This window comes from Lissotriton helveticus, chromosome 8 (genome assembly GCF_964261635.1).
Source record: "Lissotriton helveticus chromosome 8, aLisHel1.1, whole genome shotgun sequence".
Classification (NCBI taxonomy): Eukaryota; Metazoa; Chordata; class Amphibia; order Caudata; family Salamandridae; genus Lissotriton; species Lissotriton helveticus.
The window spans coordinates 1644956174-1644982546 of NC_136069.1; the positions used below are offsets into that span (position 1 = coordinate 1644956174).

Genomic DNA, 26373 nt, shown 5'->3' on the forward strand with positions numbered 1-26373 from the left:
TTTGAGAAATACATCCACGAATGTTGATAATGGTTCCAATAACGAGCCGATCCCTGAGATAATAGGGCGGCCCGGGGGTGGTCGTTGTGGCTTGTGTATTTTGGGTAAATGGTAGAAATAGGGAACTCTAGGATTCACAGTGCATAGAAATTGCCCTTCTTTGGCTGGAGCTGAAGTTAGAAATAATCCTATCATCATAAAGTGTTATAGATGTGATAAGCCTGGCCACTTAGCAAATGATAAGAACTGTCCTGCCTTGAAAACTGATTGTTCAAAGTGCAAAAGAAGGGGACACTTTGCTAGTGTGTGCAAGTCAAAGGTAACTTCCTATACGGATGTATGACGTTACAACGCATACTTTTACTCCGCATACCATTACAACGCGGTATTTACAACGAATACCGTTACAACGCATAGCGCTTTGGGGTGCTGGATAGTGGTAAGTATAATTTACTATTCTAACTCCAGTCCCCGTGGACCCTAGGGAAGGTGTTGGATAGTAAATTAAACTTACCTCTTATCCTAGAGCGCCCCCCAGCGCAATGCGTTGTAATGTCATGCGTTGTAATGCCCGCGTTGTAATGGTAGTGCGGAGTAAAAGTTGCGTTCTAACGGGTGTATACCTTCCTATACTAAAGTGAAATGTGTTGATGCTGAAGATATTGCAGAAGAAGATTCCACCTTGGGTGCGTGAATTGGAGAGAAAGTCTGGTGGGAGTTCTGACAGAGACTTATGGCGTGAGAGAAAGATTGAGAAAGCTGTAGTGAGGAAGTCTCTGTTTGACTCTAGAAAAGCTGTCAAAAGTACCAAAGTAAATATTGGTGTTTTGGTGGTTATCAAACAACCTGGTTTGTGTGGGAAGTTTTCTAAACCCATTCGGGTGATTAAGTTGTTTAACAATGCTGTTAAAAATGCAAGATCGTCGAATTTGGAACCTGGGAAGGGTTGTTCTGTACAAAGGTTCTTTAGAATCCAGGTAACAGGTAATGGTTTTGGTCGCCTCACAAACACTCAATCTTCAGTAGGTAACTCAAAGTTTCCGGAAAGAGCTCCCAGGTTGTCCACAAGGGTTAAAGTCAAACCTTCATATTTGAAAGACTTTATACATTGAAGATTTGTGCAATATTTGTTTTTTGTGTGTTTTTTTTGGTAGGGGTGGGCGGAGTTTGCTTAATCACGAAATGGTAAAAAATCCCCGCGAACAAGCAAAAGTTCTGCAAACACGGGGAATTGCTTGTTTGCGATGCTTTCGTACTGTTCGCAATCGCTGTTTGCGTGCTCGGGGGGAAATATCTTGCGAACACGTATTTTGAGAACACGTACAAGCAAAAATTTCGCGAAGTCGCGGAATACAGAATTTTGAGCAATTTCGCATTCTCCGCGGAACGTGAAATTACCGAAATTCTACGAGCGGAACAGAATTTACCGCCCCGGCCTAGTTTTTGGTTTGCTTTTGTTGCTTGGTTTTATTAAAGGAGGGAAGGTGTGTGGCATCTGCTTGCACCTGTGGCATCTTACTGAAGTCATGGTTACTGACGTATGTAATGTCACAATGCCTTTGCTATATCTTGCTTAACATGAGTTAGAATTTTACCTTTTGAAATAGAACTGGAGTATGGATTGACCTGTTGCCCGGCCTGGATGAGATCTTCTTACTCTACAATAAACCTGCATCTTTCCACTTGAAACCTGCCTTGCGTGATCCTTCAGACTGAGGGGGAACATCCTTTACAATGCAACTTTTACCCCGCACTACCATTACAATGCAACCATTACAAAGCAAGTTGTTACAACGACTTGCGCTGGAGGGCGCTGTAGGATAGGGAATAGTTTAATTTTCTATCCAACACCTCCCCTACTATCCTTGGGGACTGGAGTTGGAATAGAAAATGTAACTATTCCACTATCCAGCGCCCCCAACGCAAGTCGTTGTAACGACTTGCGTTGTAAAAACTGCGTTGTAATGGCATGCGTCGTAAAAGCATGCGTTGTGATGCCATACAACCGATCATGTGATTTTAGACTGAAAGTCCTACAAAGTCTTTGGATCTAAGGTCTAGGTAGCAATTTTAGGGTTGTTTGCATTAGGAACCACGCTTTTATGTCTGTTTTGTTAACACTACAAGGCAGGGGATTCACAGATTATTTGTCAAGCTGATCTTTGCGCAGCCTGCTTTTGAGTCGAGTCTGGGCAGCTCTCAGCAGCCCACGTGGTCTCTCTAAGCAAGCGTGCTTTTGTTGGCAAGATCATGATTCAATGAGCATGATGGGCCTGCAAAATTTTCCACAAACGCATCCCCCACTGGTGAACAGTTGAGCACGCAGACATCAGATTTGCCGCTGGTAAAGGAAACTGTTGCACCCTCCATGTGCACACAAGTGATCTTCCCACACTGTGCTCACTCTACTGGGGCCATGTTGACCCCTCACAGTCCTTTCTCTATTGTGCAGCAGGGTCATGCTGGCAGGATATTGTCATTTATCCAGGAATACTGCTGGGTCAGCTCAGTCAAGATCCTGGCCAGACAACGTCGGGGTCCACCGTAGATTGTGGGCAATCCTACAATCGTATCAAGAAGTGATGGGGTTAAAAGGTCTAAAACCCTTACTGGCCAAGGAAATGAGCATAATGTTGGTTCTTGTAGTCTTGCCTTAGACAGGGGGTGCAACCCCTGACCCCCTAGGGTAAGTATGAAGCAACTGGTTTTTGCTAAGGCAGGATATATACTTCAATGATAATTCTCAGAAAAAATTCCAATAGTTCACGTGAAAAGTGATTTCCTCACACACAACCCTCCTTTCACACGCATCACAACTAATTTTAAATTAATGCAACATCTGAATACCACTCCAATGTGTGCAATGTACTTACAGCCCTGAGGAAGCCCCAGGCCGGATGGCCGTGTAAGGGGTGAAACACGTGTTGGCTGTTCACTCATCTCACCCACTCTGGCAAACAGAGTGCGAATAAATCTTCAAACACATTTCGCGTGAACTATTGTAATTTTTTCCGAGAATTATCATTGAAGTATATATCATGCCTTAGCAAAAACCAGTTGAATCCTACAATCGTACACTGCATTGAGCATTTGCTAAACTTGGAAAAAGCCCCTCTCTTACTACACTGGAAAAGCTCGCACCAGTACTCCAGAAGTGATCATTCGCAAGTAGACCGGCGATCTAGTGTAGAGTATAAATCTTTGGGCGCAGATAGTGATTATCTCCCATCCCTAACAACAAAGCAATATCATTTATTTTTTTGTGCTTTGTAACTATACACCTAAGGACTTGATTCGGTTAGGCGCTGCAATTATGTGATGAGATTTCATATGATGTCTTACCTTCACCGACAGACGCTGCTTCAAGTTAAACACTCCTCAGGGATCATGTCTTTGGCGGAAGGAGTTGAGGACTAGGGCTGGAAACCCATCCTTCGCGGCCCTCCCTGTGAGCGTGAGAGGCTGTTTCCACTTCATTTACAAAGTGCCTCAAAGCCATGCCTGGGTATTTTGGTGCTACAATGCACACAGCATAACCCTTCAAATTCCCAGTGAAATAGGAGCTCCAAGACATGGCACAGTTTCTGGACCATTAAAAGTAAAATACTTACAAATAGTTCAAAGTTGAGAGTTGATAGGTTGAGAAGGTTTGTACCAGGCTTTAAACCAATTAACTTAAGACAGATTTACATTAATTACCTAAGATATTCAAGCTGTTGTGCCAAAGATGGCCTACGATAAATGGTGTTGTGTACATATGGTTCATGGCCGATAGAACAGTTTTTCTAAATGATCATTATAATGAGTATTTACTCGTCATTTAATCTCTGATAATACTGGGCCCACTTGAGCTTTAGATGATTTACTGAAATTAATGTTCAGTCTTATTCTCCGGATCGTCACTTTGATTTTATTTGGTAGGAGCATTATTGATCCTCATGACTGCTGGGCCACTAATGATGTATGTTGAGGAGCCACAGATACATGCACTGCAAAGAACTATGGATGCATGTAATGTAAAAGGGCCACTGATACATGTTTTTTGAGTTACCACGAATGCATGTACTGCTTAAGGCCACTGATAGATGTCCAAGTTGGGACTAAGAATGCTGCATGCACTCCGCACCTCTTCTCACCTTTACACCTTTTTTCCACAGAATTAAAGAAGTTAGGCAAATAAAGTGAACTGCAGTTTTGTAACAACAGCCCATATGAAAAGTGAAACAGCAAGTCCCAGAATGCATATTCACACTGTTGGCAAAAAAATTCAGTTTTGATAAACTTATTACACTGGTTCCTTTTTTAATGCACGTTTGGCCACTGGGACACCCCTCTTAACTGGGGATCGTTTTAGATAATGTGGGACTGAATGTCAATTTGGTGAGCTGTGTTTACATTATGTTCAACCCATGTAAAGTGGCCCCATTGCTGACGGTCCGTTATTGCTAGTGCAGCATGCAATTCTGACATATTTCCTGGACCTAGCCATGCATTTACACTCATCATCATAGTGTGAGTGAGAAACATAGAGTGGAAGTAGGTGAAAGAATTATCATAAGCTGTTCAGATCTGAGATAGTTGTTTTGATACTATAAAATAGTACAAAAGGGATAATTTCTGAAACATCTCAGGGATGTAACTGCAATTTTCTGTTCTTGATACAGTCACTCAAAATGTCTCACATATACCATTGAAATGCCACACACAAAAAAAAGTCACACATATACAACCTGAAAGCTTGGCAGCTATGGGGCTCCTTGCTGGGGCCTCTCCCACGTCCTAGTTTTCTTCCATTTCTAGTGCATTACAGCAGTTTTAAGATCTTAGAGTTCCTTGTTGCTCAAATGAGTGAATTTCTGATATTTATGTTTCCCACGTCTTCACTGCTTGATTTTGCTTGCGAAAAAGTGGCACTCATAGCCGATGAATGTCACTTAATATTACACTGAAATTATGAACATTTCACACATAGCAATCTTGGCAGCTATGACTATGAGGTTGTAACTCTGGTAAGTGGTCTAAGATTTCTTTTACCTCATTGCCAATAGAATTAAGTAATAGGCCCTTTTCCCTAGAAGATGTCATAAGAATTGAAATCAATAGCCACCATAAAGTTGTTGAATAAACCGAACTATTTGCTCCACTTCATGGGTTGGTCCTCAGCACTCTGTAATAAAGGTGGTGGTGGAGTACAACATTGATGCATGGCAAAAGAAAAGAGGGAAACACGATGAAAATAATTATGATATCTGATGTTTGCCAAATGATAGGTGACTGTGAACTGAGAGACGCAGTTTTGGGGATTCAATATCAGCATGAACAACAAAGGATGTAAGCTCAAGTACCAATGGTGGCACGCGCAGTGCGCAAGCGCCAGTAGGTTCACGTTGCTTTAGGAATAGCAAAGTCGTCGTCAGTTTTTAAAAAGGCATGCTGTATTCAGGTAGAGAATTGAAACTCCGCCTACTCACCGCCCATGTATTTAATTGGGATGTGTGATTTTCCACAGTAAACTGTGACTGTTCATTTGCCAATAGGCTTATTAGTCCTTCATTAGTACCGCCTTGTCTCATTTTGAAACCTTCCATGAAGACACCCCTGCTACATGCTTTGTTACTCTGTAGGCTTGAATTACAGCCTCCGACCAATATTTTATCAAATAGCTTTGTCCTTCCTGCTGTTGCAGGCTGGACATGATCTCTCCTAATGCTTTTTATTTGTATTTTTTTATAGCCCGGGCGTCAATCGCATTTGCAATGCAATAGGTCTTGCATGTGAGTGAGTTTAAGGCTATTGTCATTGTAAATGGCAATGCCTTTTATTTATCTGTTTGAAAAACAACACATAAATTAAAGGCACTGTCACTTACATTGCCAATAGCTCAAATTTTTGTAAATGTGAGATCTATTGCATTGCAAGTGCTTGTTATAATGGTGCAGAGCAGGAATATTGACGGATAAATATTGTGGGACATTAATATTGCCGCACAAATATCTTGGGGAAGAAATATCGACAACAAAAATATAGTTGACAAGAATATCGACTGACAGGTAAGTAATATCGATTACAAAAATATTGTTATACTAAATCTTGTTTACAAAAATATAGTTGACAAAAATATTGATGTATTAATAATGTTACGTATTTTAGTTTTTTTAATGAGAATTGTTTGTCATTGTATTATATGTTTTATAATTTTACTTGTTAATTTATTTCAAGTTTAATTCTGTGTTATTAGTTCTGTAGCGGGTTGTGGGTTTTTAGGGGAATAGGGTGGGAAGTAAATTAATTATATAAAATGGATTGAATAATAAATGTGTTAATTGATTAATAATGGTTTAATAATTATTTGTTAATTAATTTCAATTAGCCAACTAATAATTAATTATGTTAATTGTTTAATTAATTTTAAGTGTGTGTTGTAGTTTTTATATTTGTAAATGGTGCGAAGTGTGGTAAGAAATTCACATTTTATTGATTAATTATTACATATTTTTTTATAAATTACCATCAATTAATAAGTAATTATTAATTATAGTAGTGTAATTCATTTTAGGTGTGTGTTTTGGTGTTTATATGTGTAGATGGTGTGAAAGATGGCAAGCAATTAATTGTTTTTTTGATTAATTCATAAATAATATTAATGACTTTTCATTATTTAATTCGTAATTATTAAATGTAATTGTGTAATTAATTTTAGGTGTGTGTTGTGGATATTATAGTGTTAAATAATGTGTAAATATTTATAATAATGATACATTTTAATTTGTATATTAATTATGTTAATATTGGAAATTAAATGTAATAAAAATGTTGATGGTTTTGCTTATTATTGTTTTGGGATCCAGTGCTTTCCCTACTGTTGCACTCACTGGAGTGGGAATACAAATTGTTACCCCTCCGCTATCCAACGCCTTCCTTACTGTTGAGCTCACTGGATTGGGAATAGTAATTTTTACCCCTACGCTATCCAACGCTTTCCCTATTGTTGCACCTAATCTAGTGGGAATAGTAATTTTTACACTTAAGCTATCCAACGTTTTCCCTAATGTTGCACTCATTGGAGTGGGAATAGTAATTTTTACCCCTCCGCTATCCAGCGCTTTCCCTACTGTTGCACTCACTGGCGTGGCAAATAGTAATTTTCACCCCTCCGCTATCCAACACTTTCCCTACTGTTGCACTCACTGGAGTGGGAATAGTAATATTTACCCCTACACTATTCAACGCTTTCTCTATTGTTGCATACATTGGAGTAGGAATAGTAATTTTTACCCCTCCGCTATCCAGCGATTTCCCAACTGTTTGACTCATTGGAGTGGGAATAGTAAGTCTTACCTCTCCGCTATCCAGTGCTTTCCCTACTTTTGCGCACACTGGAGTGGGATTAGTACATTTGACCCCTCTGCTATCCAGCATTTTTCCTACTGTTGCATTTATTGGAGTGGGAGTAGTAATTTGTACCCCTACACTATACTGCGCTTTCCTTGTTGTTGCACTCATTGGAATGGGAATAGTAAATTTGACCCCTACGCTATACAGCGCTTTCCCTACTGTTGCACTCACTGGAGTGGGAATAGTAATTTTTACCCCTCCACTATCTAGCGCTTTCCCTACTATTGCACTCACTGGATTGGGTATAGTAAATTTTACCCCTCAGCTATCTAGTGCTTTCCCTACTGTTGCACTCATTGGAGTGGGAATAGTAATTTTTACTCCCTCGCTATCCAACGTTTTAACTACTTATTTTTTTTGTTATTAAATGTATGTATTATTTTTTTTAATTGTTTAATGTGTTATTTAAATATAGAATATTGTATTTTATTTTAACTTATTTATATGTGTTTATTTTATTTTTATATAATTAAAATGTTTATAAATTAAATAAAGATAAAAGTTAATACAATGTATATGTACACATTTTTTGTGTTTATATTTTTTAAATATAAGTTTATTTGTTATTAGTTAAAATATATATTAAATGTAATTTATTTTGTTAATAATAATAATATTTAATTGAAGTAATGTTATTTTTTAAAGTCGATATTTGTCACATCTATATTTTTTACATCGATATTTCCGAGTCAATATTATTTCACTTAACTCTTTAAGTATAGGGAGCCGATATTTTTGTAAACAATATTTTTACATCCATGTTTTTTCCAACTATATTTTTCACATCGACATTTAAACATGGAACCGTTATAATAGGTGTTGGATTTTTATTGTGTGTTGTGTCATACTCATCTAACTTGTTCCGCGCTCCCGTCGGCCTACGGCCGACGGGAGCACTACCTGGCTGGTTCTGTGAACGACGGTTGGCAGTCGCAGCCCCGCCCGTTTCTTCGAACGTTCCCCACTGGCGCGGAACATTCAAAGCAACTAAGGTGTTAATGCATTGGTGTTTTTATACACTTTACACGTCTGTCTCCTAAGTTAAGCCTGCCTGCTCATTGCCAGCTACCAGGGGTTTAGCAAGGAAATAAATTATTGGGACCTTTTATTGAGACTTTTATTGTGATTGTGACCTTATTAGTAGTGGTAAGTCCTTACTTTTCGTTACTAATATATGGTAAAGCAGAGAGTATAATGATAGTATCAAAGTGTTCTTCACGTGATGGAGCACGGCTACAACTTTCATTGTTTCTGCTTTAGTCCTAGGTGATCTACACTGGGCGCTTTAGAAGAGAGATAAAGGGTAATTCTGGATAGGTCCAAGGAGAAGGCATAAACAAGAGGTATATGTAAAAAGAATGTATTGATATTTCCACCTATCATAGTCATATGAAAATTCAGGGTGGGCTTCCATGATCCACACACACACACACACTGCTGTATGTGGTGTGTTCCCAAAACAATAGAAGTACCTCAGCAAACTTCCAACACAATTGTAAAGCAGCTGTCAGGCCATTACCTATTACTCTTCAGACAGCTTGCCCTTGAATTATGCTAGCAGTGGGCAGATCACGAAACCCAGAATTGAGGAACATGTCTCCAAATCAATTCATTGTTCTATCGAGTGGCACTCACTGATAAGGAATTACCTGATGATGTCTGCCCCTTAGCACTTTATTTAGAGTCTTGCATACAATGGCTGTTTCATGGAATATGTTAAGTGTGCTGATAAATTCAGTATAAGAATGAGAATACATTCCCAGCTACCAAATAATTGTTTTTCTCTTTCAGAATGATTAGAGGTAAGTATACCATGCGGTTTAAGGCAGGTTCAGGACAAACTATTTTAATGTAAAAATCCTTGTGTGGGTGTGAGGGCTTTGATTGTATTTCAAAATATTTAGGACCGAAATACATACCTACACACAGATCTACTACAAAATATCAAGCACCACAATACTGTTGGGGTAAGCATACATAGGGAAGTATAGATATACTATTCTAACTCCACATGTACTTGCCTTCATAATATTTTAGAATGTATATGCAGGTACTTTTTTAAAACTAAATATATGATCTTACATGCTTGCTTTAGTGTGTTCATATATACTGTACCTCTCTAGGCTTAAAGACATTCTATGCTGGAATTGATTCTAACCTGTAATCTGTCGGTTTTTATTCTATAGGTATTACTTTATGGAGAAATGAAACACTTCATATGGACGTTGACACAACGCCTCAACCCAAGACTGAATTCCAGATCATCACTTCAGACAGCCTTGAAACAAAAACCTCCTCTCTTGGTGTTCCTGCATCATTGAAGGCCAGCTTTCTTGGTGGACTGGTTGAAGTAAATGGATCTGCCTCCTATTTAAATGACAAGAAAAGTTCGAAGAAACAGGCGCGGGTGTCGCTCCAGTATTCAACCACTACTATATTTGACCATCTGACTATGAACCATTTAGGCCGAGCAAATGTCTCTTATCCTGATGTTTTTGACCAAGGCACAGCAACACATGTTGTAACTGCTGTACTGTATGGGGCGCAGGCTTTCTTTGTTTTCGACTGTGAATATACTTCATCATCAGGAAGCATCCAAGATATACAGGGTAACCTTCAAATGATGATAAAAAAGATACCACTTATTGCTATCGAGGGAGAGGTCTCTCACACGATGAGTGATAAAGAGATTGAGAATGCTGAAAAATTTAGTTGTAAATTCTATGGGGACTTTTCTATTGATAGCAATCCTACTACTTATCAAGAGGCCATAAAAATCTACTCCACCCTTCCAAAATTGCTTGGCGAGAAGGGAGAAAAGGCAGTGCCAGTGAAGGTCTGGTTATATCCACTCAAACAAATGGATTCCAAAGCTGCTCAGATTGTACGTGATATTAGCATCCAACTAGTATTTGATGTCCAGGCTGTCTTGGAGAAAATGTCTGAGCTTAACATGCAGTGCAATGACCTGCTGAAGCACCCGGCTGCATCAGCGTTTCCAGAGATCAGAAGTAAAGTCCAGCAATTCCAAGAGCTCTGCATGCAGTATACCCTGACCTTCCAGAAGCAGCTGGCAGAGACCTTACCATCCATCCGTGGGGGTGGGAAGGAGGAATGTGCCTTGGTGGACATTCTAAGGAGCCAAAGACAATCACCATTCAACTTTCAGTCTCTGTCAGAGTTTCTAGATGACAAACTCCAAGAGATGGATTTTGTGAATTCCTGCCTTACTCTATTTAAGGAAGTGAGAGTTATATCCACTGTGAGTGAACTTAACCTCATACTTCTTAATCCTAATACAGAGTATGTGGTGGCATTTACATTCACTTCATTGAAGGATGTTGAACCATTCCTATCAGCTTTGAAACACTGGCTCCAGGCAGACTTCCTCAAGAAGGCGAATGGTTCAGTAGCACTGAGTAATGTCTACCAAAAAGAGGAAACAAAACAATGGGTCAGTCAGTCAAATATTCCAAAAACTACAAGGAAATATGTCAAGGCTTTCCAAGAATTTCTCATTCTTAATAAGTCTAAGAAAGCCACTCAGTTCATTGTGTCATCAGTTTCAGATCAAAGTAATCCTGGAGCTTTTCTGTACCTGTATGATGCAGGAGATCTTTTGAGTACAAAGTTTGAGCCTCCTTCCAAACCAAACGCACCTCTTACAAACAGAATAACACACAACAGTGTAGAACTCACACTCAGGCCATCAGAGTTTGGGCAAGAAGGCATAGAGATGTATAAGATAGAGTATCGATCTACAAATGAGGAACACTGGACTGACATAAGAACAGAGCAGAAAATCAAGGCATTCACCATAAATGGTCTCAAACCTAATTCCGAATATGAATTCCGCTATTACTCAGAGTGCAAACCAGGACTCAGTGCTGTTAGTGATATCAAGAGAGCTGTAAAGACTCTTCCAACTAGTCCACCCGGTACACCAGCAAGCGTAGCCATCTACCCCGAAGCCATAACTCTCAGATGGAAGGTCCCGTCCGTCATCGCAGATGGAGTCACTATCACTGACTATGAGATAGAATACAGAGAAAACGGAGGTGAGGGGACAAAAGAGAATAAAGGGGGGTGGTTAAAAGAAAGGGTGGGACAGAAGTTTGAGACTTTTACCATTCAATGTCTTGATCCAAGCACATCATACCTATTCCGAGTCTATGCTATCTGCAAGGACATGGGGGTCAGTGCCCCAAGTGAACATTTTATCATTACATCAGGTGACGGAGAAGGGGCTCGAATTGCACAAACTGTACTGAAAGAAAGCACTCAAGTGAAAGAGGACGAGCCTTCTATCTATGTGGTTCCAACTGTCTTTAGCCCAGATGGAGCTTACAGAAAGCACATAATGGGAAAGCCAATGATTGAGCAAACTCATAAAGTTATTATGGTCTTGGGAGCCACTGGATCTGGTAAAACCACACTCATTAATGGCATGATCAACTTCATTCTGGGAGTAGAATGGAAAGACAACTTCCGCTTCAAGCTGATAAACAAAGTTGTGACTACAAGTCAAGCCCACAGTCAGACTTCTGAGGTTACTGCCTATGAAATCCATTTTCAGGAAGGATTCCGCATTCCATATTCTCTAACCATTATAGACACTCCCGGATTTGGAGACACTCAAGGCATAGAACAAGACAAAAAGATTACACAAAATATCAGAGAATTCTTCTCCAAACATGGAGGTCTTGATCATATAGATGCTGTGTGTTGTGTAGTGCAGGCATCTGCAGCGCATTTGACACATGCACAAAAATATGTGTTCAATTCTGTGCTCTCAATTTTTGGTAAGGACATAGAAGAAAATATCCAGGTTCTGGTCACTTTTGCTGATGTGCAGACACCTCCTGTTCTCGATGCCATCAAGGCGTTAGATGTTCCCTTTCCAAAAGATCCTCAGGGCACCCCAATTCACTTTAAGTTCAACAATTCAGCTTTATTTGCCAGTAATGTGGGGAGGGCAGAGGCGAGTGCTTTTAATTTCAACAAAATGTTCTGGAAAATGGGACTCATGAGCATGCAGAAATTTTTTACGTCACTGAACAGTCTTCAGTCAAAGAGCCTACGTTTAACCAGGGAGGTCCTCATCATCAAGGAGCACATAAAAATGATAGCTGGCATGCCGTATATGGAACGGCAAATGGAATATTGCATGAGAAAGCTGGAAGAGATAAGGGAGATACAGCAAGCTCTAGTGCAGCACAAGGATGAGATGAAGGGCGATAACAAATAAGAGTATGAGCTGCATATCACCAAAGAGAATAAAGTGGAGATTGCAGGCCTTATCACACATTGTCGCATATACCATTTCACTTGCCACTATCCCTGTGACATTTCTGATGATCGTGAGAAATATAAGCATGATTTAATGTGTGACGGATATTGTACTGTTTCTCCAGGAAAGTGCATATGGAACATTCACTACAATCAACCATATACATTTGAGTTCTATATGGTAAAAGAAAAACAAACCAATGCAGAATAGATAGCTAAATTTGAGAATTCATCTGTTGGGGTGATGACAGCAGAGAAAGTCTGTGACGAACTTCTTCTTGAATATACTGCGGTGGAAAATACTGTGGTAAACCTCATTGAGAAATCATCGTCAAGCCTGAGATGCCTCCAAGACATTGCTTTAAAGCCCAACCCCCTCGCAACTCCAGAATACATCAATCTGATGATCCTAGCAGAGGAGCAGGAGCTGAAGGCAGGGTACAAAGAACGGATGCAATCTCTGAATGTGGTCCGGGACCAAGCTCTCCTGATCCATAAGATTGCTAATAATCAGAAACTGCTGCCTAAAGAAAGTAAAAAGTACATATCTGTGCAGAACAAGCATTTGCAATGCAATAGGTCTTACAATTGCGAAAGTTTGAGCTATTGGCATTGTAAATGATAATGTCTGTTACTTATCTGTTTTAAAAACCAACACGTACATAAAAGGCATTGCCATTTACAATGCCAAAAGCTCAAACTCTCGCAAATGCGAGACCTATTGCATTGCAAATGCTTGTTGCCTTTCTTGTCATTAGAAAGACAAAAACATTATTTAGCGCCGGTGGGGTTTACACATATTTTTCTGTACTAATCTAGAAATGCCACACTCCAGCCCTGGGCCTTGCTGAGATGATGTTGCTACAGCGGTGGGCTGGCGTTTCCAGGACTGTTCTTTGTCAATGGGGAATTCGAATCGGATTCCCCATTGACAAAGACTTCACACTTCATTGCAAATTTTAGTGCAGTACATTGAAGGACGCGGAGGATGGTGGCATGTGCAAAAAAAAGTATGTATAACCCCCACCAGCGCCAAATACTGTTTTTGTCTTTCTAGTCATTATTATTATTATTTATAAGTTTTATATAGCGCTAGCTAGACCAGAAGGTATCAGAGCGCTTTACAAAATCGTGAACAGAAATACAGTAAATCAAGCACGCAAACACAAATGAGGCGAGAATCCAAAATAGTAAACATCAAAGAAAATATAAGCAGCACCAAAAACAAGAGAAGCGATTCGAAAGGATCTAACGGACAGCATAAACAGATACGCAGCAGACTATGATCGTGGGGACTATTAGAAAGACAAAAACAATATTTAGCGGCAGCGGGGATTACATGCACTTTATAGTACCAGTTCAGTCACTGAGGGCAAAATGCTGTGATTTTGTTTCTCAGAATGAGGGCTAAGAAGAAATCTTATTCACACGTTACTTTCTTTTGCACTCTTAAGTTAATGACAAGTGCACCAAATGCTTTGCGGATCAGGATACAATGTTTACTTGTCTTTCATAATTTTAATTTTCAGGACTATTTGTAATATACATTTAATCGCTGCATGCAGGACATTTGTGAAAGACATGTTGGTTTACAGGGTAGTCTTATCTTAAAGAGTCAGTGATGTGTTAGTTTGACAGAGTTCACATCCAAAAGATCTCAGAATGCTGCTGCCAGACAGCTCTCCAGTCGGCCTATTCAGACTCACCTTACACCAGCTCTTCTAAGTCCTTACATTCATTACTATTTGGCCATTAGGTAACTATCTCTCTCCAGGTTATTACGAACACTGTTTCCATTTGTGGACTATTGTGTGAGGACATAATGTATTCTGGATTTTGTAGTCTTGCTTTGCTTCCATTTAACTAACTGAACTGAAATTAATCATTGATACTTGAAAATGTCCGAACTCCTGAGCCCTCAGCCCTGTGTGCTGTGATTGTTTGTATGCAAAAAGAACAATTGATAGACAAAATGCTGCACAATGTCAAACATTCACCCCAGTACAGAGATCTGGGCCTTAATCCATCTTTTTTTTGCTTTCCATGCCATTCTAGTGCAGACCCAACCATATGCAAATCAATCTTGACACTGCTCCCCATGGGGAACAGTCCAACCCGAACTGCCAGGCCAAGTCCTCCTTGGACAGGAAACCAGCATCCTGGGACCAGTTTCGGGGCATCACCCTTCATCAGTCAGGCTAGCTTGACCCCCGTGGCATGGAGAGCACGGGACCCACATCTGGGCATACCCGTCTCACTCAGGGTGACAAATGTGAAAAGAACAATTGGTGGACAGAATGCTGCACAATGTCAAACATTCACCCCAGTACAGATATTTGGGCCTAAATCCATTGTTTTATTTGCTCCCCATGCCATTCTAGTTCAGACCCAGCCATATGCAAATCAGTCTTGACCCTGTTCCCCATTGGAACAGTCCAGTCTGTGACTGTCTGTATGGCTTGACAAATGGCTTGCATGCAGCCTACGTAAACATTTGCTGAAAGAAGGCACTAAAATTCAAGCAGCCATTTGTTATGACAAAAACACAGGGCCATGTAGGGTGTACTGTGCCTTGTAGGATGCTCTACTACCTTTTAATGTTTAGTCCTTGTTGTCTCACTGTGTCCAGTCCGCCAAATCATAATAACTTTCCATTCCTCAGTAAATTTAATTTCTAAAGTTAGATCAATAAATAAAGAAATCTGTGGGATACTCAGCATTGTTAACTCTAAGTCTGTTTCGTAGTTCTGTGGTTATACTAAATAAGCAACTACCTACGTCCGTATCATATGAAATCTCTTTATTAATGTAATAAATAAACTTTTACAGTTTCTTTATTACCCTTCTTGCTTTCTGAAATATGCTCGTCAATGCACCCATTGCCCACTCCTTTTTTTTAAAAATTCTTTGAGGAAGAAACTCCCCGAACGACCCTTATACCATCTGGGCTTGCTCGCCACACTGCACTCAGCTGCAACTTTACGCTTCACCACTTTCAAATGTCACCTGCCGCCACTGCAAGAGGTGTAAATATATAGCACAGCTGCATGCAGCAGAGGTGCTACCGACACCATTCCGAGTCTGAGGACTCTGTGTCAAACACACAAAAGAAAGTTAGGCAACTTGAAGTCACGATTTTTGTCAAGTTGCAAATCGTACAACAATGTATCAGGAGCACCATCACTTTGTAAAAATTGCCCTCACCCACAACATGTTGTGGCATTTTCATCATAGGACTGCTGCAAAACGCCTCCGCGCAGACCAACGCTGGTGGCGGAGCAATAGGGTGGGGTAGACAATACAAACAAATAAAGAAGGAAAAAAAAAAGGATCCAAAGAAAGGGTTTCCAGACAATGAGTATTAAAACTAACTAAGGAATGTCCTAATAACAATTTTATTCCTGGATTAAGTCACCAATGTATAAACTAACTTTGATCATCCGTTCAGAGCGCTTGAAAACTCTGCGCTAAAAACTGTGAAAGATATATAACCTTTGTGTCCCACCTGCCGTTTACTTTATGGCAATGTAATTTTACTTCATGGCAATGTAATTTTTCGGGGACAATTATGTATCTCAACAATTTATAGCCATGGGAAATGGCATCAGATAAAGTGCGCAGATTTACACTAGCAAATAGCAGTCTGTGTCTATTAGCTCACCTGAAATGTAACATTATTCACTTTGTGCAACAGTAATAACACTCAATGTGCAGTGGGGACTGAGAAATGCATAATCGTATTAGGCGATTGGCTACAAAAGAAATTCTGCCTAATAAGTAGTTATTATGCATAGTGAACATAACGTGTATTTGTAAAACGCATGTTTACCCAAGGGTATCTATGCAATGACTAACAGATGTTTATTGTTGCACAACTCAATCGTACTTATTTTATCGACTGCCGAAGGATGAAAGGCTGAGTGCACCCACCAGGATATGAACTTGTCACCATAAGGTCTAACACAGGCCCCTACAGTGGACGCATTGGTCGACTAAGCCACCAGACCTGACCCGAAAAAGTGCAAATGGTGTAGAGTACAGGTTAAGTTATATAAAGGAAAATGGGGCTTGGCACATATTCTAACGAAGAGAGAGGACAATTCTAATATACACGGGGCAGGGAATGTATGTTCATGTATTTTCTATAGGGGATGAGACTATGTAAATATAACATTTGATTGAGTGAACAGATATAAAGTATGTGGGGAATGTCAAATGCTTAAATTTTCCGGAGTAAGGAACAGTATGTGTATTCGAGTGTTTCTGGGCAAATATTTCCTGCAAGGTCACACTGGCATGTGCTCCATGATGCAGTGAACTGAAGAGGTTGTTTGATGCAGAGGTCACTGGACGCGCTAGGCTATATTGTGCTGCCAACCTCAGTTGTCTTCTGTACAGACTTTAGATTAGTAGGATCAACGGTTGTTGGACTAGGCACCTTTTGCAGGGTCATCCCTGAAATGTTTGCCTTCCTCCTCTATTTTTCCTGACCTGTTGTTGGCTGTTTTATGACTCTAGGCACTTTACCACTGCTGATCAGTGCTAAAGTGCATATGCTCTCCCTATTGTAAATTGTTGTATGGATTAGTGATTCCATGATTGGCTGGTTTGGTTTACTTGTCAGACCCTCGTGCAGTGCACTGAGTGTGCCCAGTGCTTGTAAACCAAATGCTGCTATTGGGCTTGCAGCACTGATTGTGCCACCCACAGAAGCAGCCTAGAAAAGTGTGTCTCAGGTCTGCCATTGCAGAACCTGTGTGCAGTCTGGTACTGCCATGTTGACTGGGCACGTGCACCCACTTGCCAGTCCCTAAACCTTCCCCTTTCTTCTTGTCAGACACCCCTATGGTATGCCAAAGGGCAGGGTGCATTGTAAGTATAAGGTAGGACAAGCCCTGATGTGTGTGACATGTCCTAATAGTGAATTACAGCTATTTTCATTTTTCACTATTGCAGGGCTACCTATTCACCATAGGCCAAAATGGGCAGTTAGATTATTGCATCTTGTAATCTTAACTGACTCAGGGAACTAGGTAGAACGTTGAGTTTAATATACCTGAACTCTGAATGATGAAATGCATCTTTTACTGAAGTTGGTTTTAACATTCTGTGTTTGAAAATACCACTTTTAGAAAGTAGGTATTTTCTTGTCTAACTATCCAAGCCTGCCTCTGCTACATTGTGTATTCCTTGTCTGGAGTTTGAGTGACAGAGACTGCGGCTGAGAGATTCCAGGAGACCGGGTGAGTCAACCGTGTGGTGAATAGAGAGATCTGCATCTAGATGAAAGGGAGGAGTTAGACCTGGGATCTGAATAGGACTGTGCCTTCCCTCCACAATGCTGGCTCCACCTCCTGTGGTGTCATGTAAACGGAGTGCTCCAGGACTGACCAGAACTGGTTTAGACTAGGCAAAGACCCCTCTGCCCTCAGAGGACAAATGATTTTGGGGTATAAGTATTGGGACCCTGATCCCAAGAATTTAGATCACTTTTGGACATCAAGAAGAAACCTTTGCTGAGTAGAGGAACCTGAAGAAACAGAGGAGAGACTATCCCTAAGCTGAAGTGCTGCTTGGGGGATTGGCCTGCAGTGGTTGCCTGACTGCCAACGAAAGGAGATAGGACTTTGTGTGCTTTGTTCAACTTGTGAAGGATCTCCAAGGCCTTGAGAAAAGAGCTTGCCTCCTGCTGAAGTCTCGGGGACAACAGACTTCAACCCCCAGCTCCCCAAGAACTCTTTGGAAGTGCCTGCAGCTGTTTTGGGCCTTCTGAGAGACTGTATGTCGCAAGGAGCTGGAAGCGCGACTCAAGAAGAAGAGTGTCGCTGTTCCAGCCGCTGCCGTCGCATCATAGAGATGTTGCTGCTGTGGCTGTTGCATTTCACTGCATCACAAGAAACCTTGAAAAAGCGTGTTGCAGCCGCTGCATCCCGGAGCAAGGGTTTCGCCGCTGTAGCTGTGGCATTTGCAGGCAGAAGCGCCTCGCATCCACGGAGAAGCGCTCCACCGTCGCAGCCTCTGTCGTCGCATCACTGAACAAGGGTGTCACTGCAGCAGTTGTCCCGTCAAGCGGAAGCGTCTTGCATCGTCGGAGGAGAGTGTCGCCGCCACAGCCGCTGTCGTCGCATCACGGAACAAGGGTGTCACTGCAGCAGCTGATGCATCGAGTCGAGCCATCTTGCAACATCAGAGGAGCATGTTGCATCAAGAAGGAAGCGCCATCTTTGTTTCTTTGCCCCGGATCTTCAACACATCACCATCTTTGCGTGTAAGGAATTACCATATCACCATCCCTGCAACACTTTCGTTGTAGAAGCATTACGCATCTTAAGTCACATTGACGCAAAGTGTTGCATTTTAAGATCTAATGAGAACTAAGCTAATTATAACATTGTAAGTACAGTATTGTGGGTTTTTGTCGTTTGTGGTCATGTGATAAATCTATATAAAGAATACTTATTTTTATACTAAAACTTGTGTGGTGTCCATCTGTAGTGTTGCCACTGGATTCCTGTATGTGTTCACAAATGCTTTACACACTGCCTCTGCGATAAACCTGCCTGCTTGTGCAAAGCTACCAAGGGGGTAAGCAGGGGGGTTATTTTAGGAGTGTACCCCTTACCCTGACTAGAGTCAAGGGTCCCTATTTGTCACAAGTACCTACCTGTGTCAACTAGAGACCCCCAAATCTAACATTGGTGGTCAGCTGTGAGTATTCTGGACTTGCATTTGTGACTCATGTACGGTGATTGGTGAACACTACTAGTGAGTGCAGACAAAAACGCGACCACATACTTTTGGTAGATTTCTTTTTCCTGGGATTTTCTACTTTTGCCAAGTTTAACCATCATGGAGAAAGCAGAATCCATGGCATCTGTTGATTTTTATTGGGAAGAGGGGAAACTGGAATGCTACAATGTAAGGCAGCTGGAAGGACCATTGGGCCAAGGAGGGAGGAAAGCACCTTCCCCAGCGGGTAGCAGTGTTTCTGCCAAAAGTCTGTCCCTAGAGGAGCTGGATGACAGAGAGAGATGTAGGATGCATGAAATTGAGCTGTACAAGCTCAAGTTGAGTGGACAACTGGAGTTAGAGAATAGGAAATTGGCCCTAGAGGAAAAGAGAATGCAAATGGAGCATGAGTTGACAAAGAGGGAGCTTGATTTAGAGCTCGAGAGGCTTGAGGCCATGAGTGTCTCAGTCCAGCAACAAGAAATGTGGGTAGCTCAAAAATGGAGCTTTGCTGAGTTGGAGGTGGAGTCCAGCTCGGATGGTTGCAGCAAAATTGAATTTTCTAGTGTTGAGGGAGCAGTACATACACCCAGAGATGTGGCACCTGACTTGAAGAAGGGGGTTAACATACACCAGGAGGTTCAAGGACATGAGGTAGTTCCAGTGGTGTGCAGTGTCCTTGAGGAGAATGGGGACATTGACGCAGGAGTTCATGGTCCTAGTGGTGGGAGGGACACTCTGACTCTAGATGAGAGGTGCAGGGAGAGGGGTTCTCCCAAGGTTGAAATCCTGGCATGTGAGTGTGAAGACTGCCCAGAAGAGTGCGGGTTGAGTGACCGAGGCAGTCAGCTACTGTCTTGCCAATCTCAAGAGAGTGGTGTGGAGTACGTGTGTGAGGCACTGGATCAAGAGGTCAAGGATAGTTTGGTTAACCCTTGTAGGGGGCTGTGTGATCTAATTGTGGGAGAGCATACTATAAGTTCCTGTTTTCCAGAGCTATGCCAACACCTGTTGGAGAGTGAGTTCTCTGATCCAAGGGAGCTCACATTGGAGGCAGACCTTTTGGTGGATTCCAGAGGGTCTGGACAGTCACTGGGGAGTGACCCTGTGCAGAGTGGCTCAGGTATCTTCCAACCCAGAGTGGTGGAAGCGGTGCAAAGTAGCCCAGCTAGGTCCCGGTGTAGTGGGAGGGGTGTAGGGGCTCACATCCTGTCTCAGTGGAGACGGAGTGAGTGTGGGGCTGCGTGTCCCAAGGTGCCCGAAACCCAGTCTCAGAGCCTGGATGGTACTTTAAGGGAACACCAGGTGGGGAACCTAGGCTGTCCTGATGGGCCGCCCATTAAGGGGGATCCCCTCGTGTCTGGTGAACTGGCGGTTTCTGTAAGCAGGCCTCCAATAGTTCTGGTGTCTGGTAGTGCCGCTCCTAAGTGGAGGGTACAGAAGTCCAGACTGAGGGGTGAGAGAGTCCCCAGTGTAAGAAGAACCAGTGTGTCAGGAGCCAGCCAGAAGGGCTGAGTCACCAGTGAATGACCATGGTGACACCACTTCTGTCCTGGGGGATCTTAGCGCACTGTCAGATGGACAGTTGTCGGGAGATCTGCGCCGGGCAGACTGTCACACGACACATGAGTTATGTGTCACCCTCGGGAGGGGCATATGTGCTCACAATGAAGTCCTGGTACGCCGGGCAAGTGTTCAACCACCGGGTTTGGTGCCTGGGTTGGGAAGCCAGGTTCAGGTGTCTGACCTAGAGGAAGGGGCAACTGTAATCAGTGTCCTGACAATGTAGCTTCTAGGGGTACCACTCCAGTTGGTAGGGTACAGCATTCGGGAAGGGGGTGCAGAGGGAGGGAGTCCTCGTCTCTGACCCCGGTTCAACTGGAGGGTTGAGACCCTAGAATGGAGGGCCATGTTCAGGGTGTCCCCCCTGACCTGGAAGCCCAATTGCAGGATAGAACCCCATAACTGGTGGGAGAATTGTGCAGGACACCTGCTACAGGCACCCTGACAATTCTGGAAGGGGGTACAGCTCTAGGTGGGAGGGTACAAAGCCCAAGGATGAGGACCGGGTGTGGGAGAGCCCACCCCAGTTTCTTGTCCAGTCGCCGGGTACAGGCCTGGGGCGGGTGGGTCAGTATCAGGATGTTATACCTGACCTGACAGGAGGGAGAGTGGACAAAGGGTGCCAAGCACCAGGGGCTACTGCCCCCCGCTCTCTGACGCCACAGAGGTTTGAGAGCCCTGAGAGGCAGAAGGCCTGGGTCTCATCCCTGATGACTGTCAGTGGCCACTGTGGCTTGCTGTTTGTCTGTTGGGGACACACCTGTGAGCATGTTAAGGTTAGATGCTGCACAGGTGGTGTCCACAGGTGAGGAGAAGAGTTCCCCATGGATTGGCTTGGTGGGCCCTGAGACACAGAGGGATTCCAGTGGGTTCAGATTGGCGTAGAAGTGGAGTATGCCCCTGCAGTTGCGGGCCAGGTCCAGGTTCTATCGCCCGAAGTGTCAAGGTAGTGATTGGTCTACCCTGCGTTTTGGCTGGAAGGGGGTTGTGTTGGACTTGGCCCTTTTTGCAGGGTCATCCCTGAACTTTTTGCCTTCCTCCTTTATTTTTTCTGAGCTGTTGTTGGCTGTTTTATGACTCTGGGCACTTTACCACTGCTGATCAGTGCTAAAGTGCACATGCTCTCCCTATTGTAAATTGTTTTATGGATTAGTGATTCCATGATTGGCAGGTTTGGTTTACTTGTCAGACCCTAATACAGTGCACGGAGTGTGTCCAGGGCTTGTGAACCAAATGCTGCTAGTGGGCTTGCAGCACTGATTGTGCCACCCACAGAAGCAGCCTATAAAAGTGTGTCTCAGGTCTGCCATTGCAGAACCCGTGTGCAGTCTGGTACTGCCATGTTGTCTGGGCACATGCACCCACTTGCCAGCCCCTAATCCTTTCCTTTTCTTACCCCAATGGTAGACCAAAGGGACAGTGATACACCAGCTATAAGTAAAAAAATTAAATCTGGGTTAGCTCCGGACCGGACTGTGACCATTTTCTTTATAAGGAACGAAGAGACTCTTTAAAAAAACAAAATCAATGGCATCAGTGTCCTGAGCATACATATGTTGGATTGTGCATTGGAAAAGCTCTGCTAGTTGATATTCACCAGCTGGGTCACAACTCTGTGTGCAGCCTGGTGTGTGCAAGAACACACGCCAAATGAGCGAGTGAGAGCAGTGTTCTGATAGTTTCGACACACTTTTTTTTTATTTCAACATCTGTTTATTAAGCCTCAGTTGGAGACACACATAAGAAAAGGGTCACAGTGACACAGCGATAAGCCTACAACCCTCATGGGGCCGGCCTCGTGAAAGAATTCGTGGTGCGAAGTCTGCATAAATCGAAATGTCCAATCACACTTGCCGATCTGCACATCAAAGTCCATCAAGATCCCACGAAGTCAGTCAAGAAGGGGGCCAAAAAGCGCTGCCCGGTACATCCCATTGATACCCCGCCTCATATATCTTCCCGCGGAGCGGGTAGGTACAAACATAATAAACAGAAACAAATAACCGGCCCTAGGGGCCCAACAGTCAACCAGAGGCCTAAGAGAAGGCCGTCAAAAGAGTAAAGCAGAGGTTAGAAGGAGAAGAGAAGAAGAGCAGGGGAAGAGTAGGGGGAGGTAGGGGAGACAGGGGAGACAGTCACCGCGGCGGGGGCGTTACAAGTTGCGAGGGGTATAGGGGAGCACCGCATCTTCCACCAATTGCAATGTTCGCAGCGATGGGGGCATATTCCTAGCGTATTCGCTCCTGCAAAGGTAAGCTACTAGTGGCCTCCAAACCTTTTCAAAGCGGGTCGTGCGAGACTGCAGCCTGGCCGAGAGCAATTCCATAGTAATGACTTGCCACAGTCTGCCGAACCACACAGCTAGAGGGGGGGCCTCCACCTTCTTCCAGTGCAGAGCGATAAGTTGTCTGGCGGCACCCAACATTTGCATCGCTAAGGTCCAGTCACTGCGGGTCAGGGCCAGCAGGTCAACAGGCTTGAGTCCCAGCAGTATCGTGCTAGCAGCATCAGGCAGGGGAAATCCCAGCACCCCCCGAATGTGGCTCAACACCTCCTTCCAAAAGATAGCGATTACAGGGCAGGTCCACCAAATGTGCATGAAGTCACCTGGCACATGATGGCATCTCCAACAACCGGGCGGCACAGAGGGAAATATCTTGTGCAGGCGTTGGGGCGTATAATACCACAGCGTCATTACCTTGTATGCATTTTCCTGTTGCGGCACACTGCGATATACCTTAGGAACATCCCTCCAGAGGCGGGACCACTGCGCGTGATCAATATCAGCACCCAGAGTCTCCTGCCAACGACGCTGATACGGGTGAGCAGGGGGTGTAGAAGGATGTTGCAGAATCTGATAAATTTTTGATATAAGGCCCTTCGCGCCCGCACCGGAGCGGGCCAGCCTCTCGAAGGGGGTGAAGGCCCGAGTGGCCCCCGGGTACATCGCATCCGACAGGGCCCAGTGACGCAACTGCAGAAACTGTAATTCAGCCTCTGGGGGAAGACGGAACTCCTCTCTACAATGGCCAAAGGACTTAATGGAGCTTCCGTCAAAGAGATCCGTAAGGACTTTGCAGTCTTCTCGTGTCCACCTGCGAAAGGCGGTAGTGTGGTTAGCCGGAGGGAACCACGGATTATCCTCTATGGGGGTGTGTGCCGAGGGGAAAGTCGTCAGGCCCTTTCGCACTGCCACCTTGTCCCACACGTCCAGGACCGTTCTAGTGGGAACCGCCATATAAGCACTAGGGGCCCTTCCCGCCCTATGGGTCCAAGCGAGGTTCCAGATCGTGCGACCCGTGACCGCCCGGTCCAGATGTAGCCACCCCTTCTCACTCCGTCTAATCCCCCACTCGATGACAAACCGCAAGTGGGCGGCCCAATAATAGTCCACCAGATTCGGGCACCCCAGCCCTCCACGATCCCGCGGGGCCATGAGGAGTGCCTGGGAGAAGCGGGGTCTCTTGCCCCCCCAGATGAATTTAGTACAGTCCTTTTGCAAGGCTCTAATCTTCGGCAGAGGGATAGGCGTAGGAAGGCATTGGAACAGGTAGAGTATTTTAGGCAAGATAGACATTTTGACCGCATTCAATCTGCCCAGCCAAGAGGGGGTAAGAGGTTTCCACCGTTGCAGATCAGCGAGAACGGATTTGCGGCATTCCGCCCAGTTGAGCGCCGACCAGCCGTCCAAAGAGGGAGTCAGGGAGAGGCCGAGGTATCGGATATGTTGGTCCGTCCACCGGTAGGGGCACAGCACCTCCAGGGGAGGAACCTCGGTCGGAGGGATCGTGAGGTTAAGCACCCACGATTTATCGTGATTAATTTTCAGACCTGAGGCACTTTCGAAGGAACAGAGCACCTCATGCAGCGCCGGCAAGGACCGTTGCGGTTCCGTCAGAGTGAGGATAAGGTCGTCTGCGTATAACGCCACTTTATGGGACTGCCCCCCCATCTGAACGCCGCAGATGTTCGGGTTTCGCCTGATCAGTTCCGCCAGTGGTTCAATCGCCAGGGCGAACAGCAATGGCGATAGAGGGCAGCCCTGCCGTGTCCCTCTGCCAATGGCAAACGGATCCGTCAACCTCCCATTCACCCTGACCCTCGCCCTCGGCTCCACATAAGGTGCCATGATCCTGGCCACCATCCTTGGGCCGAGTCCTATCCTACAGAGGACCGCCTGGAGGAACCCCCAATCCACGCGGTCAAACGCCTTCTCAGCGTCTAACGGCAGGAGGCATGCCGGAATGTGCCAATGATGTACCTTCCCTACCAAGTGTGCCAATCTCCGCACATTGTCTGCCCCTTGGCGGCCCCGGATGAAGCCCACCTGATCAGGGTCAACGAGGTCCGGCATGTGGGGGTCAAGTCTCTTAGCCAGCATCTTCGTGTAAATTTTAAAATCAGTATTGAGCAGCGCAATCGGGCGATATGACGAGCAAAGCGCCGGATCTTTCCCAGGCTTAGGGACTAGAGCTATTTCCGCCATCCCCATGTCCGTAGAGGGACCCTGGCCACCATCGAAGGAAGCAAAGAGTCTGAGGAGATAAGGACCTAGCTGTTCCCGGAATATTCGGTAAAAGGAAAGCGGTAGGCCGTCAGGGCCCGGCGTCTTCCCCAAGTTCAGATCCTTGATGGCCTCAGTCACCTCGGCAAGTGAAAGCGGCTCCTCCAACCTTTCCGCCACGTCGGGATGCAAGCGCGTCCCGCCATAGTGCTCCAAGACCTCCTCCGGCGGGGTAGCGCCGGCCGGATCCGCCGTGTACAAGGAGGCGTAATAGTCCCTGAACGCCTGCATTTTAGCCTCCATCGCCGTTGCCCGAGACCCGTCCGGGAGCATCACGTTCGCTATGTGGGATCTGGCCGCCTTGACCCTCAGACGTCTCGCCAGAAGCTTCCCCACTTTGTCCCCACCGTCAAAATGTATGCGCTTTAATGCCAACAGAGATTTCTCCGCTCGGTTCGCACGTAGCATGCGCAATTGCCCCCGCAGGTTCGCTAGGTGCCTCCGCGCCTTCAGAGTGGACTCCTCTTGGTTTCGCGCCTCCGCCTCCCTTAAGGCCACCACCAGGCCCTCCTCCACTGCCCGTCTTTCTCGCGTTCTCGCTATCTCGAGAGAGGTGATATGACCCCGAATAGTAGCCTTGAAGGCGTCCCACACCACCGGGAACGGTGTTTCCGGCAGATCGTTGAACTCAAAGTAGGAGGTGATGGCCATGCGAATGTCATCTACCGCCGCAGTATCTCTGAGGAGGTGTGGGGGCAGGCGCCACTTTCGTTCCCTAGGGGGACCACTCCGCAGGTCTCTGAGGTGCAACTCCACGTGCGCATGGTCCGAGATGGAGATGTCCGACATGTCCACATCCACCACGTCACATATCAGGTCATGCGATACGAACA

General features: G+C 44.4%; 1 protein-coding gene across 1 annotated transcript in view; it reads left to right on the forward strand.

The window, feature by feature from the left end:
• The window catches only part of LOC144773585 (uncharacterized), a 136030-nt gene extending 123098 nt beyond the window's left edge, over nucleotides 1–12932 (forward strand). Inside the window, exon 3 of the mRNA XM_078658712.1 lies at nucleotides 9582–12932. Coding sequence (XP_078514838.1) covers nucleotides 9582–12643 — 3062 coding nt within the window. The 3' untranslated portion in view covers nucleotides 12644–12932. The remainder of the gene's footprint in view (nucleotides 1–9581) is intronic.
• Nucleotides 12933–26373: the final 13441 nt, after the last annotated feature.